The following is a 17,764-nucleotide window of genomic DNA, read 5'->3' as shown; positions in this document are numbered from 1 at the left end:
GCATGTGCACTATATATACTTCATTACCCAATGACTGCATGGTTTTTAGTTTGTCAATTATGAAGGCTAGGGCCTAGGATCTTACTTTTTTTATATCTTATGTTATTTTCATACAAGCCTTCTTTATCATTTAATTCAAGAAGTCTGGAGTCTTTTCAGTTATCGTGGGTTGACTTCCTGGTGTTTGAGGGCGAATAGCATTAAAGAATATTATATTTTGTTTGGTCTTCAGCTTATTGATATTGCAATTCTTCACTTGTTCCATGTAAGAGCAGTGAGGCATGCTTGATGTCTGCTTTACCACTGATGTATTACACTTTCAAATGCAGTATGCTCGTCAACATCTGTTTGATTTCATGTTTCGACATGGCCATTACAAGGATGCTTGCTTGTTATTTTTCCCTCCCAATTCTGTTCCTCCACCTCCTCAACCATCTTCATTGGGCGTTGTCACTTCGTCTTCTTCCCCTCAACGACAAGATCCTTTGGCTACAGATTATGGGACCCTTGATCTATTGTGTGATCTGTGCATTGCTTATGGGGCCATGCCTGTTTTGGAGGAAGTATTGTCAGGAAGAACTTCAAATATAACATCGCTAGATCCATCAGTGAACATACATACAACTGCAGCACTTTCTCGCATCTGTAATTATTGTGAAACTCACAAGCATTTCAATTATTTATACAAGTTTCAGGTATGATTCACAATCTTTTCCTTTGAACTCTTTCTTTAAAATGTGAAGCAACGGTGACCCTGCGTCTAATCTGATGTTAAATTTCTTTACATGTACCTTTGGCATTAATTGATGGAGATGGAAAAAAAATAAGGCTAGTGAAATACATCCATTTCATCCGATACACTGAAACTTTGACTAAGAGTGGACTGCCTGTCTTCTCTGACTTATTACTCACAGTTTTTAAGGAATTATTCTGCTCTTAATCCCAAAAAAAAGGTCCAAATTCCTAGATTTCATGTTTAGGTTCCAGTATTGCTGGTTTCTTAGTTTAGGTTCCTCGGTAAACCTCAAGAAGCTTAACGTTTCTTTTTTCACACAAGCTTCACTCCAGAATTCTCTGAATGATTTTCATAATTCTTCAGTTTTAATCAGTGTTATCAAAAGCAAAAAACGCAAAAAACTTCAAGGTCTGTTGGGGTTTCAAGCGCAAATAAAGTGTGGGCTTTAATGAAAAATGTGCAAATGGAAAAAATACAAATATATATGTTTAGTCCAAGACTAATAATTGTAAGTACGAACAACAAATATATGGACAATGAAATTGAAAAAAAAAATGGTAAAGTGAAACACCAATTGTTTAGTGTAGCCTCTTCAGGCAATGCTCATTGGCAATGAAAAGTATGTCTTAGAGCCTTGATGACGACACTAAAGCGCACATTAAGCTAGGCGAAGCATTCAACGTGTTTTGAGCCTCACTTCAGGGCTTAAGCACGCCTTTGACAACACTTGTATAACTTCTGTTAAATTGTGTGACCGTGACCCATGTATCTAGATTAAACCGATAGATAGAGTGCACTTATTTTTAATTATATCTTCCGCGGCTTCTTTACTCTATAGCTGGTTTCTTGATCCAGGTTTTCTGATAAAATTTAAGAAGACCAATCTTTTTGTTTTCCCACAAGCTTCACTCCAGGAGTCTTATGGCTTTGATGCTCTCTAACTAAGTGAGACAAGTTATGCCAATCGAACTCTAGACGACTGAAAATGATGAAGGACATCATTTTCAACGTGCATTTTGTATCTACATAACATTGAAGTGTCTACTTGCTGGCCTAGCTAGCTACCAATTCAAAGACTTCGGATGTCTTTATTTTCTCGTCACATTTCTATAACTAGTTCATCCTTCCCTCCTCCGCGCTTCACTCTATCCATTAAAATTAAATACCTGAATTATATTGCAAAAAGTTTTGCAGTCATTTGCCAACCTTACCATGTTGCTCCTTTCCTTTTTCACATTCTCTTTGACGATTCAAACCCATAGCTGATGATAGAACTAGAATAGATATTTATTATTTCCTACTTATACGAGTCCATATCCTTGCTTTTCTATCAATTTCTAATTCTGATCTTCCTCCCCAATCTGATCTGTGGTGTGAGTTTGGTTGTCAATCAGTGGAACCTCACTATTTTCTTTGGAATGAGTTCAGTTGACAATCAATTTCTCCCAAAGCTTCCTTACTTCTTATAGAGTGGTGGCACTTGCTGTGGTGTAGCCCATTTTACTCTGTAAGGGATTATGACATCTACCAGTCCTCTACTTTGCAAAATAATGATAGGTGATCTGTTGATTCTTTCAGTTGCTTTACTCATTAAAGCACCTGTTAACCAATGTTGTCTGATCTTGTCTTGAGTCAAATTGGTCTCATGCATTATAGTCCATGGAAACAAAGCTAGTTCCATTGGAGCTATTCTGCACCGAACATCCTTCCATGGAAATATTCTGCTGTAAACTTCAGTATTTGATGTTGTACTGTAGTATGTTTTTTAACAATAATTGCATGATCTTCTGAACAGGTGAACTTCATATCCCATTAACCTTGTCGTGTAACTATCAATTCATGCAATGAAAGATACCGTATCATCAACAAGCCTCATATGTTGATGGAATTGATCTTTGAGCGGTGATGATCAGGCCAAATATCGGGCCAAAATGGAATAATTCCTTCCTTCACCAACTCTGGAGCGAGTGTTTGATGCTCTCTTTCTCCAAACTTCTTTCATCTTTCCCATACTATCATCATGTTATGTGATAGAAGGATGCCTACCTAAATGTATAGTAAGTTGTATGGAACAATTATAAGATCAGAAATGTTATAAGGTAGTGAATGTTGGGCCGCTAAAGTCCAGCATATCCACAAGATGAGTGTTGCAGAGATGTGGGTACTAAGATGGATGTGTAGTTATACAAGATTAGATTAAAAATGACCACACTCACCAACAGGTGCAAGTAACACACATTGAGGTTAAAATGAGAGTAGGTCGCTTGAGATAGTTTGGTGATGTCATGTATCGACCTATAGATGCATCGGTCCGTAGGCTTGAGAGTATGGTGACCTAAAATCCCATTGAAGGAAGTGCCTTGAAAGACCTATATTTTCTTGGAAACAATGCAGACTTGGCTAAAGATAGGGAATAGTGGAAGACAAAAATCGATATAGGTTACTTTTTTCTTGCTCAAGTAAAAGTATTTTCATTCATAAACATGGTCATAAAACTGATCGAATACAAGGGGTATACCAAAAGGTAGAGATTTTACAAAAAGAAATGCTTCTCTACAAACTCCACCTAATCTTCTATACAACTGGGAACTCTATGGGTGCACCAAAAGAAAATAAGTGATTGGAGACTCCTTAATTGAGAAAAATTAGACTTCACCCCCTCAAAAACTCTTCTATTTCTCTCTCTCCACACCACCCACATTAACAAAGTGGAACCACATTCCGTTCCCTATGTCTTCTCCTTCTTCTCGCGACTCTCATAGTTCTAGGATTGTCCATGAAGTACCAAACCACCTAAACATATCCCACCATAATCTCATGGTAAGACCATAATGAAGAAGGAGGTGATCCACGTCCTTGCACATATAACACCAGCTGTTGCAAACAACCTTCCGCTTCTAAGATTTTCCATTGGAAATAGGTTCTTGTCTCCTAGTACCTTGGTTTTGGACCTACTACTTTTCTAAGAGTACCTTGACTTTATCATAGGTTTATATACCAATAAAAATATAAAGAACTTTCATTATTATTATTTCTACAAATCTTGGTTTTCGACTAGCTTGCGCATATCGCGACTAATTTCATGTGGGTCCTACTACCTCCCACCAGCACAAAAATAGGGTAACTATGTAGGACTTACTACAGCCCACCAGTAGGTTGAATATTTAGTTTTTTAGTTAAATATTCAGTTTTTAGTTAATTTCATGTGGGGCCTACTACCTCCTACCAGTTTTTGCAACTCTATCGAGATATGGAATGATTTGATTGAAAGATGTGACAAAAAATTGTCTAGATGGAAAACTCATTATCTATCTTTAGGAGGAAGATTGGTTCTCATAAATTTTGTATTAGACGCTTTACCCGCTTATATGATGGCTGTCTTCCCAATGCCTAGAGGGGTAGAAAAGAAAATTGACAAGCTGAGAAGAGATTTCCTCTGGAAAGGAAACAAAGAGAACAAAAGTGGAAATCTGGTGAAATGCAAGCAGTGACTCTTAACAAGAAACAGGGGGGGGGGGGGAATTAAGAATCTGAGGCTTCACAACTAAAGCTTGCTACAGATATGGCTTTGGAGATTCAACACAGAAGATATGGCACTTTGGAAAAGACTAATAGCCCAGAAGTATGGGATGCTTAATCAGTGGTTTACACAAGAGGTTGATAGTCCATATGGGAGTTGTGTCTGGAAAGCTATCAGGATCCATTGGCAGGAGTTTTGGGGTAAGGTGGAGATTTCTGTGGGTGATGGAAGGAAGACGGCTTTTTCGGAAGATCACTGGATTGGATAGAGCAGTTTAAAGGTCACTTACCCTGTTCTATTTTCAACATGTCCCGGGGTAATGCTAGTATCAATCAAATGTGGAATGATCAGGGTGGAACTTAAATTTCAGGAGGGCACTTAATGATTGGGAAATTGAAATTGTTGCTGCAATGATACAGTTGTTAGAATCCTTTAATGGCATAAACAAGAGACCAGACAGTTTCAGATGGAAATGGTCTCAGTCAAATCTGCTTATTGGTACCTAAATCAGAGAGGGCCAATCAAGTTAAACTGGCCTTGGAAGGAAGTTTGGAGTGCAAAAATCCCTATGAAAGTTTCATGCTTTATTTGGCTGGTGATCAGGAAAGCTTGTTTAACACAAGACAAGGTACAAAGAAGAGAGTCAGATTTGTTCAGATTTTTTATTTTCTCAAAAAAAAAAAGATTTGTTCAAGATGTCTATTATGTGGGCAGATTGATGAAAATAATGAGCATCTTTTTTTACATTGTAAGACAACTACAAATCTGTGGTACATGTTCTATTGTATCTTGGGTGTCAATCGGGTTATGGCTGGATCGACATTGGGTCTTCTTAACAGCTGGAAGAGTGTGGGAAAAAGAAGTGGAGATGAAGATTGGTGGCAAGTTATCCCCGCTTGTATATGGTGGGTAATTTGGAAGGAAAGGAACTCAAAACAATTTGAAGACATTAGCAGTCCTATCCAAAAGATTAGGATGAACTGTCTTAGTCTACTCTTTTTTGGTGTAAACAAAATAGGTGGGAGGATATAGGAGAATTAGTAGATTTAATTGGCAATATATAAATTTTCATCTTTTGAATAGGGGCTCCTGTTTTGGTTGTAAGTATATCCTTGTAAAGTTCTTAACTGAGCATTTTCTTTTCAGGTGCTAAGTTATGGTTAAATACAATTGGTTACCTTTGACTCAAAAAAATAAATTCAGTTCCAGTTCCAGTGAACGACAGTCCATGTAGCTTTTTTGGTAGCTCAAGAATTTTGAGACGAGAGGATCCTTTATCACCTATGTTATTTATTAGGGTAATGGAAGCTCTGAGTTGAATAATGGACAGGTCAACAAAGCTATTTTAGGTGGTCATATCAACGGCTTCAAGGCGGCAGTTGGTGGTGTTGGCACCGTTTAGCTTACTTATCTTTTGTTTGCAGATGGTATTCTGGTGTTCTGATGCAGACGGGATCCCGTTGGACTACCTTGGGCAAGTTCTAATTTGGTTTCAGGTGGTGTCAGGGATAAAAATCAACCTCAGAAAATCTGAGATTATTCCAGTTGGTGAAGTGGGTAACATTGACATGCTTGCTCTTCCTTCTACCCAACTTGGATTACTGTTAGGCTCGTCGATTCAAAGGGTGGAGAAGAGACTAGCAGGTTGGCAAAAAAGTCCAAAGGAGGGAAGAAAGTGCTTATTAAGAGTACTTTCTCGAGTATCCCTACATATTGTATGTAACTGTTTAATGCGCCTATTAGTATTACTGGAAAGTTGGAGAGATTGCAAAGAAATATTTTGTGGGATGCAGCGAATGTGGCAAAGAAATTTCACTTGGTCTGATGTGATACCGTGACATGACATCTCCAGAACGGTAAGGAAGACTTGGTGTTAAAGACTTGAAGGTTTTCAACAAAGCACTTTTAGGGAAATGTCTGTGGAGATTCGAGATGGAGTAACAAGCACTGTAGAGAGGGGTGATAATGGACAAATAGGGAGTAATGGAAGGGGTGGAAAACATAGGGGATTACTATGCCTTTGACTATGGTGTGTGGAGGAACATAATGAAGGGGTGGGAAGTTTCCTATAATAACATTTCTTTCAGGGTGGGAGAGGGGAGTAGAGTTAGTTTTTGGGGGCAAAAAGGGTGTGGAGACTTGGTGCTGGAAGATGACTTCCCGGACTTTTATAGGGTCTCTTGCCAAAGGAAATGTTCCGTTCAGCATGTTGGGGGCACAAGGAGAGAAACTTTTTGGGACTTATTTCCAAGATTGGAGGTGATTGAGCTTCAGAGATTGCCAGCTTTACTTAATAAGCATAATGAGCTAGTCTCCAGTCTCCAGGCCCGATGTTTTGTGCTGAGACGTGGGAAATAACTAAGTGTTCTTATTTAAACCCTTCTACAAAAGGCTTCTGGTTAGGGTAGAGTATAACTTTCCATCTAATTTGGTTTGGTTACCTAGGTGCCAAGGAATATATGTTTTTTCATTTGGTTAGCTGCTGGAGGGGTGATATTGACGGTGGAGAATCTTAGGAAACGAAAGATTGTCTGAGTTAGCTGGTGTTTTCTTTGTAAGGAGACAGGCAAATTGCAAGTTAGCCATGAGGTTATGGTGGGATATTTTCAAATGGTTTTGCGTAAGTATGCCGCTGCAACACTTGTTTTCTGTTGTGAACTCCATAAAAACCAAACTTTGCATCCATTGTTCGATTCAATGTATAGGAAGTAGTAGGCAATCATCAATCGGTAGTAGGTAGGGGAGCTGCTTATAGATCAATGAAGAGTGGTGTGAGAGTGGCATCGATGGGAGTAATGAGTCAGAGCTTGTGATGAAGTCAATTGTATTTTAGAAAAAAAAAGTTGAGGCAATGGGTAATCCATTTCGTGGTTGTATCAAGTTTATTCTTTGCAACAGTTTTTCTATAGCGTGGGCTTAAATTAAAAAAGGCGCAAAGAGACAAAAAGATACAAATATATATGTTTAGTCCAAGACTAATAATTATAAACATGAATGACAAATATATGACCAAAGAAATTGAAAAAAAAAACTATGATAAAGTGAAATATCAATTGTTTAGTATCACTTCTTCAAAAGAGGCTCATTGGCAAGGAAAAGTTTGCCTTAGAACCTTGATGATGACACTGAAGCGCACATAAAGTGAGGGGAAGCACTCAACACGTTTTGAGCCTCACTTCAGGGCTTAAGAGCGTGCCTTTGACTAAACTGGCAATTCGGCGATACGCCGAATCATTCGGCAAGTTGTCGAATTGACATGCGAGTTCGCTGAATTGTCCGGTCCGGACATGTCTCAGTAAAACAACCATAACTTTCTACTCCAAATGATGCAAACTTGGTGGCGTTGGAAGGAAGACTCATAGACCTTTAATTTGATAGGTCATGGGCCACCTAACTCTTTATATGCTGAGTGATATGGTTGTTTGAAGCTGACCATTATATGAACTCATGCGAAAACTTAGCCGATAGAAATGCTTAGAACTTGGCTTGGCGTTTGAGGTTCCTTATGACCCTAAATCACATCCAATACACTTCAAATACTTCGAAAATGACCTTAACATATGTGTACAACTTAGAAGTCATCGGGTTCGGCCCTATATGCATACAGAGGATGGTTCGTATCTTTGCTTAGAAGTTGCGGGGCATTACATCTTATGCCTGCCTTTTTCTTATATGTTAATCTATGCTGGATTGTAATTGAGTTTGCTCAAATCTTTAACATATTCTATGATAGGTTGGCTTAGTCTATTTGCTTCTATTTTGTGTCCCTACTAGTGCCATGTCTCTTCTTGTGTATTTGAAAATTGCTTGATGATCAGGTGATAAAGAAGGATCATGTGGCTGCTGCGCTTTGTTGTATACAACTGTTTATGAACTCTTCTTCTCAAGAAGAAGCTATAAGACACTTGGAGAATGCCAAGGTCAGTCCATTTTAAGAACTTGTTCTATTGCACATCTGCATTATAGATGGTGTTCATAGTCACCAATGAATTATTAGTTTTACGAATCCTAAGCGTGAGAGCTGTGCTCTCGTTACTCTCTGTCCTAAAAACTTCCTGCTTAGGAAAGCCATTAAAAACTGGCTGAAGGCACAGTTTAGTAAACAGTGGGAGGGCTTCTAATGTAAGAAATGCAGTCATATTGCAACAGCAACAGATGTGAATTTGACACTAGCCACTGGATGTTCCTCAGCTGCCTTGTGAATAATGGCTGGTTGCTCCTTGAATTGGATTATTCGTGAACTGATGGAATCTCTATTTTTTTTATTGTAATTGCAACTTCAATGGTAAAATGTATATGTGATGTTTCTATAAATTGCACTTTGTTTAATGAGAGATCATTAATTAACAAAGAAAACCGAAAATTATTAAAGGATGGGATCAACTGAAGCGCTTATAACAGACATAATTTCATTGGTCTTGGGACCTTAGAATAGATTTTCTCTATATGACAAACATATCACGAAAATAATAAGAAAGTGTACTAGATAGATTTATTTGTGCCCTCTGAATAGCTGTATGAGGTAAACATTTCAACATACAGTTATGTGATACCCAGTGATGGTGGCATCGACTATGATTGACTAACAACTAAAGTATAATTGATATAGCAGTAGCTCAATCAATATGATTTGGTGGTGGAATTTGTTTGAAACTCTTGGATAGTCACTAGAAATCTGCAGAACTTATTTCCTTATGTTTTGATGCTTTTTTTCCACAGAAAGACCTTATTAGGCTTATAATATCTAATTGTGTAAATAAAGGCTTTTCCATATATATATATATATATATATATATACACACACATATATAGTTGCTTATTATATTACATTTCTGAGAATATAGTTATCTATTATATTATTATGTATATTACATTAATTAGAATGTTTTAATTATTATGTTAGATTAATTAATATCAGCAATGCAGTCTTACTAAGACTTCTTTCAAAATATCTTGTCCACCTATATCTTTTTTTTTTTGAGAATTAATCCACCTGTATCTTTTTCTGTCTATAGTATACAAATACAGGAAGTACACGGATATTAAAAAAGTATAAATTTTGGTATTTATACATCAGTTAGGCCAATAATTGAATATATGCATGGGTAATTAGTTTGAGATAATTGCTTGACATAAATGACACAGGACATACAGAATGTAACAGTTCACTGGCATCTCAATTGCTTCGAAAACATATTTCTTCTTGTGAATTATTACAAGTTGTTTTCTCTTTTGCTATTTGTCGATTGCATTGCTGGTACATATGATGCATTCATACTCTTTATCTGCATCCTTAGATCCTCTCCTCTTTCCCTATGCAGGGATTACATTCATCTCTTATGTCACGTTTCTACCTTGTGAATCTTAAATTATATCACCTTGTGTGGTTTTAGTTGCTTACTTGTACAGCTACTCCTGTGTCATCTGCTTAGCCTTCATTTGTGATGTAGATGCATTTCGAGGAAGGCTTGTCAGCGCGACATAAAGCAGGAGAGTCTACTAAGCTTATTACCAAGGGCATCCGAGGGAAAACTGCCTCTGAGAAACTAACTGAAGAAGGACTAGTCAAATTTTCTGCTAGAGTTGCTATCCAGGTAGGACTGTAAGTATAGGATGCTTGTAAACTGACATTGAAAATATCTTCACCTGTCAGCAAAATGCAGTAGGTGCATATCCTGTTCCTTTTTGTTGCTTCTTTCAATTTGATGCTGCTTTCTGGACCTTATTCTCTGTTGTCGAAGAGTTGATGCTCTGAAAGATAGTCATTTTAATTTCCCATGGAACTTCTGTGAGGATCCAGATTCATGGGAGATTCTTCTCAAAAAAGCAAGTTGCATTAACTATCTGTTTTAGGAAAATTCTGTGTCAAAATAAGCATCTCTTAGAGCCATTTACTGATTAGAAATGATTGAGGAAAGAGGATTTGTAAATGACTTCCAACAGATCTAATGATAATGCTTCTAACATCATTCAATAGTAGATTGGACTTGATTGTGAGCATTAATAAGGGTTTCGATGCTTAAGTTGTTTCACGCCTATCTTGAATTCATGATTGTTCATGCTTGCTGATTTGCAGATAGATGTTGTCAAATGCTTTAATGACGCAGAAGGAACACAGTGGAAGCATTCACTTTTTGGGAATCCTAATGATCCTGAAACTTTCAGGTTTGTTCTAGTTTTTGGTTTTTGTTCTCCTTTCGTCGCATGATTTTTCAGCCTGTCTGAACTATTCAAACTAGGCATTTTTGGCTACAAAATCAAGAATTATTTTACCATCTCTGCCAGCTGCGCACAAAAAACAGAGAGAATCCAGAAGATCTTCCCCTCCTTGATGGGGTGACCTGAAATGCTTCTAGCTAAATATTAAACTGTTTTGGTTGTTTATGTTTTGGTTTTCTCTATACCCTGAAGTTAGCATATCTGGGTTTTTTGGTGAAGTAATAATTTGTTGATGCTGTTTGGTCCAAGTCCTGCTGTACAGGTGGTATGCACAAAGTAGATAACCTACACCAAAATATAACAAATAACATCCCAGTCATCTGTGATCAGTGCGTGAGGTTGCACATAAAACATTGACTAGCAACACAAACTAGACCTTTATCTTTATCAACCCTCTCAAAGGCTCTCCTATTCCTTTCCAAAGTACCCAGCCAAAGGAGTTACATTCTATATTCTACATCTTTGGCTCCTTCTCTGAAAGCCCAACCGAGTATCACGTCCTTCACTGTAGACAACATTGTCCATTGGTCTCAGAAAAGATTCAGTATGATTCACCTTAACTAATTTGCCACCTTGTAATGCAATATCTTGTGTATATGTGCGAAAATGGTATTTGGTTGTAGCTGTTTAGAACTAGCGGAGGCTCCTTTAAACTATTGCATGACTATTTGCTTGTTCCTGTGCTTTTTCTATTATTTTCATTTGTATTCTAAAATAGTGGGAAGCAATCTAAAATACAGTATTTTATGCACACAATAAACAGGGTGTTAAGAGCTCGCGGTCTTGTTTTCGAAGTCACACCAGCAATTTTTATTTTGGATCAGGTGGTGGACAATATTCAAAGAGAACTCTTTGTTGAGTTTAGGCTATATGAAATTTTAAATTGTAGACAAAATGAAATAAAAGAAGTATTTAAATAAGAAAATTGTCTAAATATTGATATTCTTTATTATGATGGGGTTGGGAAGAATATTCTATACTATTTTCCTAGATAGATTCTGAGGTATAACAATATTGATTCTGTCGGCTCTTCACCCACCACATCAAACTCAAGGTGATGAAGCAACTTGAGTTTATAAATCATAACTGAAAATCAAGTCGATCATGGCAAAAGAAGCTATTATTAGAGAAAGAGTAATCTCAATAGTGTCAGTAATGTCACTTAGATAGTAAAATAGTGTCCTTATAGTGTTAAAGGACTAGTGAACATATAACAATATTAATTCCCTCAACTTTAAGCATTGCCAATATTATCCCTTGTGACTTGATAGTAAGGACAATTTTGTAGAGCATTTTATCCGATGCTAGGGCTTGACAATTTGTATTTGTTGAAATGCAGGAGGAGGTGTGAAATTGCAGAGACTCTTGCTGAGAGGAATTTCGACTTGGCTTTCCAGGTGATCCATGAATTCAACCTTCCAGGTACTTCTCATACTTACAGTTTTCTTCAGAACTTTCCAGGATGTGCTCCAGTATTATAACTTACCATTGGTTTATGCTCAACTGGTTTAGCTGTTGACATATATGCTGGTGTTGCTGCATCACTTGCTGAGAGAAAGAGGGGAAGCCAACTCACGGAGTTCTTTAGGAACATTAAAGGCACCATCGATGATGATGATTGGGATCAGGTTTTCTTATGAATGCACTGGTCTTCAATGTGTGTTTTTGTCTATTCCGCGATGGATGATTGACCTGCCTTTTCCCTTTTTTTATTTTATTTTAAAAAACTCATTTTCTTAAGGAATTCATATTCAGGTGGGTCAGATATAAAAAATGGGATTTGGGGGGGGGGGGGATAAATTCTACACTTTTCTATTTATTTTTGTTGTTAAGGGACATGTATTTAAGTATACTCTACTTCTCTGGTTCAACCACCATATTTTAAAACAGCTTTAACTAGCACCAACCATAGCAACCTATTCCAATGATCTTATGCTTCATGACTTTTTAATGGTTATCAAAGTTGGATAAAGAAGTGTCAAAGGTTGGTGTTGATTAACCCCTCCGACTGTCCTGTCATTCATTCACCTTGTCAATGGTAGAAATGTTTAAGAACATTTCAAGAATCCAAATGTTAATGGAATCTATTATTTTTTAAACAGTCGGATCTGATTTATGACGCAAGTAGTATTTCCATCTATGCTAAATTTTGAACTGCTATAGGTTTCTATTTACACTAGTATCTAATGAACTAATGACGTATTTAATGGACTATATTGATTTTTTAGGTTTTGGGGGCAGCCATTAATGTGTATGCTAACAAACACAAAGAGCGACCTGATCGCCTGATTGATATGTTGACTAGTAGCCACAGGTCAGTTTATTTTTTTCTTTTGAATCTACATACATTGAAGTACCTCCTAATTACCCAGTGTTCACTCCATGTGCCTCTGATTGCAGTTAGTTGATGCCAAAAATCTTCTGTTTCTGATTCCTGTAAAGCACCATCTGAATTCTTTCTACAAACTGTCCAGCTTACAAGTATGGAATATGTTCCATGTTGAATATCAATACAGCTCCACTGTTTTTTATCCCTGATTATAATAATACCCCTCTTATTATCATGCTTTGGACTCTGTTCACCGAAACTTGTTGGATCATGCTTATTGACCATGCCCTCCACTTATGGTTGAGAGATCTAAGTGTGTGTGTGTGTGTGTCTAATTCGAGTCATTTACGCCCCCCCCCCCCCCCCCCCCCCCCTATATTCCAACTTAAGATTTTTACTATCATCCAGAAAGAGCCTTGTATTTCCTACCCTTGTCTCTTATATCCCTACCATCATAGTTCACACTGCAGATCAGATTTTGACTTCATTTTCCCCTTCCTTTCCGACTTTCTTTGCTGCTTCTTCTTCTTGTAGCTGTTGTAGCCTTTTTTATTCCATTCTCAAGATGATGTCAAGAATTGAATGCTCAAACCCATGACACTCACTCCAAATGCTTTGCTTGCTTTAATAATGATTAGCTTTGTCTATTTTGAATAAATCTTTAACATGTTGTAAATATAAAATAAATAGACTATCCCGTTTCCAACATTTTAAGATTTTCGATGAGATAGTCTCACATTTCAATGCCTATAACTTGCTCACACTTTTTCTGATATGTGTTTGCTGCCACCACCATTGTTACTTGAGGGTCATCCAAAATAGATTATTCCCCCTTCAGAACATTCTTTATTTTCAAATTGTACCCCTTGCTAAATGAGTTAGCCCTTCATGTACAACACTTGAATGATTAAATACTCCAAGTTTGTCAAAGAATATTTCTCACCTTGGACTTGGAATGAATGGTTTGATTTGTTCATTTGTGTGTCTTAAGTCAGATAAAAGGGCTACAATGATGGAAGTTACATGTCTATGATATCATAAAATTTGTTGAAGGCATAACACAGAAGATAATTAAATAAATAACTAGTTGAAAGTGAATTCTAACAATTTAAACTTCTAAATGGGATGATTCCATAGTTCAACGAGATATTAGCAAACAGAGCCGTTGGATTCTTACCGTCATTCATCTAAATATTTTCATATTGATACCTTAAATAAATAAATAAAAAGTGTATGCTCTCTAACAGATCAAGCTGCTACTAGGTTAAGCTTTTAGATGAGACGGTTTGTCCAACTCAACACTACACTTCTTTTACTTCCTGTTAGAAACTAGCTGGTAAACTTTGACTGCCACTTCATTTTTTAGCTTTCCTTTCACAGGAAAGTACTTGCATGTGTTGTTTGTGGGCGTCTCAAAAGTGCATTCCAAATTGCATCTAGAAGTGGAAGTGTGGCAGATGTTCAATATGTTGCACATCAGGTTTGTTGTGTTCATGAACTTCAAAGTTAAATACTACCTTGTTCCACCAACCTAATTATATTTCAAGGAATACCCATATGAGATTATGTTGTAATTGCTTTCCCATTCATATTCTGAGGGGCTTATTTGCTGGACAACTCGACATATTGGTTTAAGGTATTCCAAACGATGCTATGGATTTCTAACCAATGCCAAAGATAAATTTTGTAAATGTTTGGGTGAAAAGTATTAAGAACCTTAATAACCAAGTTTGAATGTCAACTTGAGAGATGCAAAAAAACATGTTTCTCAGCTGGTTATTTTGGCTTATTTGGTTGATCCTTAGCCTGTTTTAACCTTCCGCTTTGGTAAACAATTGGACAGTTGTTAATCTTTACCGGTGGAACTGTTCTCTACACATTCTGGCCCTACAAGTTGTTTCCGACGTACTTATCATTTAGTATCTACCTTTACGAAGATCTTTCTGCTGCCAGTATACAGTGAGTGGAATTCCACGGGACAACAGATTTTTAAACTTGTGAACCTGTTTGGTCATGGATGCAGATCGAGAATTATCTGATTTTGATGTGTTTGCGTTTGTCTAGCTAGTTATGGCTATGAGAAACTGGAAGAATAGAGTAAATACCACTTGATTCTACCTTTATGAAGTGTGTACCTAAATATATCTTTAACGAGATTTACTGGAATTTGAATATGATACTTCCAGGGTGCTCCAACTATATTGTTGACAAGGGTTAAAAGTAAAGTACTAGTGTTCTAGAATGTTAGAATGAGCTAAGTGTGTATTGATTTTGTCCCTGCTAAATAGAAGATACAGATTGGATCTAACACCTGTAGATAAGTGTATTACTACTTAGTTTTACATTAGAATCAAGGTATTAATAATCTCTTCTATCATAGCGGGAGCTTTAGTGCACCGGGCTGCCCTTTTATACTTTTTCGTCACATGATATTATGGCATAATGATCTTTGTAACGACTTAAGTAGCTATCGGGGGGGATCTGTCTATCTTATCCATCACCAAAGCTTTGGCTAGGATCTGTCTACCTTTCATGAACTCGTTTTGAGAGTTTGACACTATCTCATTCAACACCTTCTTTAGTCTATTAAAGATACCTTTGAGATTATCTTGTAGATGCTCTTACTAGACTAATAGGTCAATAGTGCTTACTGTTTGTTACTTTCTCCTTCTTTGGTATGATAGCAATGAAGGATGCATTTAGACTCACTTCAAATTCCTTGACCCTGTGGGAGCAAACATTGTCTCGGATCGCACGTTTAACTGCCTCAACGCTATTTAAGAATGTGCTTCGACAATTGACCAAATACTTTGCATGCAAGTTAGTTTACCTTTGATAGAAAACAAAAAGTAAATCCTAGATGTTGCCATAATAGACCTTATGCAGGGGCAGATCTATGTAGGGTATTGAGGGTGATATGGCATTTTAACACTCGGGTAAAATTTTATGTATCAGTTTTTTTCACAAAAAATCGTGTATATTTAAACAGTGTCACCCGAAGTAACAAAATAATTGTGGGTTCCATGGACAACGTGCCAAATTCACAGCTATTGGACCCAAGATCATGACTCATGGGACTCCCTCCAAAGACTATTTATTTATCCTTGTGCACCTACTTCTCCTTACCCCTTTTCTTTCTGCTTCTTTTTCTAATTTCTTCTATTTTCTTCATCTTTGTATTTCTTCTCTCTTTATACAACCCTATTTTATTTAAATTGGGTATCTGCTTCCTTTTCCTTTTTCTGGATATAGAAATTTGTATTTGAATGTGATTTTAATCATTTTTTCCCTTCTATCCTGCTAATGTTATTCTTTCCTTAATTTTCAAAATCTTAGAGTGATGTCATGTAGAGACATAATATTAATCTAGCTATATATATATATATATATATATATATATATATATATATATATATAGAGAGAGAGAGAGAGAGAGAGAGAGAGAGATAGATAGATAGATAGATAGATAGATAGATAGATAGATAGATAGATAGATAGAACAGGTGTAGCTGCTAATTGAATTTCTTCTTATTTTATGTTTTTAATTACATAATTCAATAGAATTTGAATCGAGAGAACTAGTCGAATACGTATCAAAAGTTTTATAAACCAAATAGATCAATTTAATTCAAAATGGATAGAACCAATTGAATGTAGATCTTAATTCAATTCACTATTGGAGTTCGCATTAAAGACAGTGGTGCCTGCAGTTATCAAATCCTGGATTTGCCTCTGACCTTATGGCATAGAGAATTTGGGCTACTAGGAAAGAATATTACTACTCTTTTTGTTTCCTGGTTACTTGATCTTTTTCAATTGCCTATACATCTTTTGATTTCAAACATCTTAAGTTATTTTTCATTTCACTAGAATTTAGGCGTTTAAGATTATTTACTTTTAATTATTATATCTTGTAGGATGGGGGTTACTAACTTTATCACTTGTTTACTGATTTCTCTTTCTGCTTTGGACTCTCAATGCAGGCATTACATGCTAATGCACTTCCGGTTCTTGATATGTGCAAGCAATGGCTCTCTCAATACATGTAGTCTCGGTTATAGGGTGTGAAGTTCGTTTGAGGTGGTTGTTGCTTATATGCAGAATTTTCTCTCCTGCAGCACAATGTAAAAAGTCATCATCAAAAGGTTTGCTGGTTGCTTTGTTTCGTATTGGCAACATAGCTTACTCAGTGGCACAATCACTTTAGAAGTGTGTTACCCGGGTTTCACATTTGAGATCTAGCATTGCTCATCGTTCTGGTTTCACATTTCTGATCCAGCTTACCCAGTTTGCACGCAGTCAACGTTCCGTCTGACATCACACATTGCTGCATCTACATCTAAGTCCCTTTGATCAAAGCATGAACCAAATATTCCTATATATGTTCTTGATGTCAAGGATGAACAACATATTTGTATGTTGAAGAGTTACTGGATTTGTGGTTGATTTTCGTATGTTGGTTTTTTTTTTTTTTGTTGTTGTTTATCTTTGTATATAAAGAGATATACAGAGTGGGCTTCCATTTTTATTAGGTTGGAGTCCAACTCCCTCTCCTCAAACTCCTTTATTTTTATTTGTTTTTGAGGGGGGCTTTTCTAGTAATTTTTTGAACCATAATATGTACTTTAAGATTTGAAGAGAACTGAAAATGGGCTTATTTATGGGTGGGTGGTTCCTTGTACCTAATACTCTGGACAAATGAATATGCTGCTATTAATATTCTGTTTTATTTTATACTAAGTTTTGTGTTTTCAGTATTTAATTTTTTTTTACTTCTTTTAGTATTGAACGCTCGTTTAACTTTAAACTTTTCATTTGACCTTTATTGCTTCATACGTGTAATGTTTAATCCTAGATTGTTAAGACCAACTATACGCTCCAAAGATATATACAAGTTTTATATATTAAAAAACAGCTATTAGCTAATAAAACTAATAAATTGAAGCTAAAAACAACATAT

The 17,764-nt window shown here is 36.5% G+C and overlaps 1 protein-coding gene across 4 annotated transcripts in view; it reads left to right on the top strand.

The window, feature by feature from the left end:
* The window catches only part of LOC129889408 (uncharacterized), a 61,834-nt gene extending 44,294 nt beyond the window's left edge, over positions 1-17,540 (top strand). For 2 of the 4 annotated variants that reach the window (XR_008766907.1, XR_008766908.1), the window contains 10 exons: positions 330-695; positions 8,075-8,176; positions 9,707-9,850; positions 10,333-10,421; positions 11,815-11,897; positions 11,988-12,103; positions 12,704-12,789; positions 14,185-14,284; positions 14,648-14,931; positions 16,788-16,869. Coding sequence is in view for 2 of the 4 variants with exons in the window: in XM_055964692.1 (XP_055820667.1) it covers positions 330-695; positions 8,075-8,176; positions 9,707-9,850; positions 10,333-10,421; positions 11,815-11,897; positions 11,988-12,103; positions 12,704-12,789; positions 14,185-14,284; positions 16,788-16,853 (1,152 nt within the window). In the remaining 2 variants the exon portion in view is untranslated. Of the gene's footprint in view, positions 1-329; positions 696-8,074; positions 8,177-9,706; positions 9,851-10,332; positions 10,422-11,814; positions 11,898-11,987; positions 12,104-12,703; positions 12,790-12,879; positions 13,030-14,184; positions 14,285-14,647; positions 14,932-16,787 lie in introns of those variants that run through there. The other 2 variants (XM_055964692.1, XM_055964693.1) reach the window with 2 other exon arrangements.
* Positions 17,541-17,764: the final 224 nt, after the last annotated feature.

The sequence above is a fragment of the Solanum dulcamara genome, chromosome 5 (genome assembly GCF_947179165.1).
Source record: "Solanum dulcamara chromosome 5, daSolDulc1.2, whole genome shotgun sequence".
NCBI lineage: Eukaryota > Viridiplantae > Streptophyta > Magnoliopsida > Solanales > Solanaceae > Solanum > Solanum dulcamara.
Note: the sequence above shows the minus strand (reverse complement) of the source record. Positions and strands in the feature narration are given on the sequence as shown.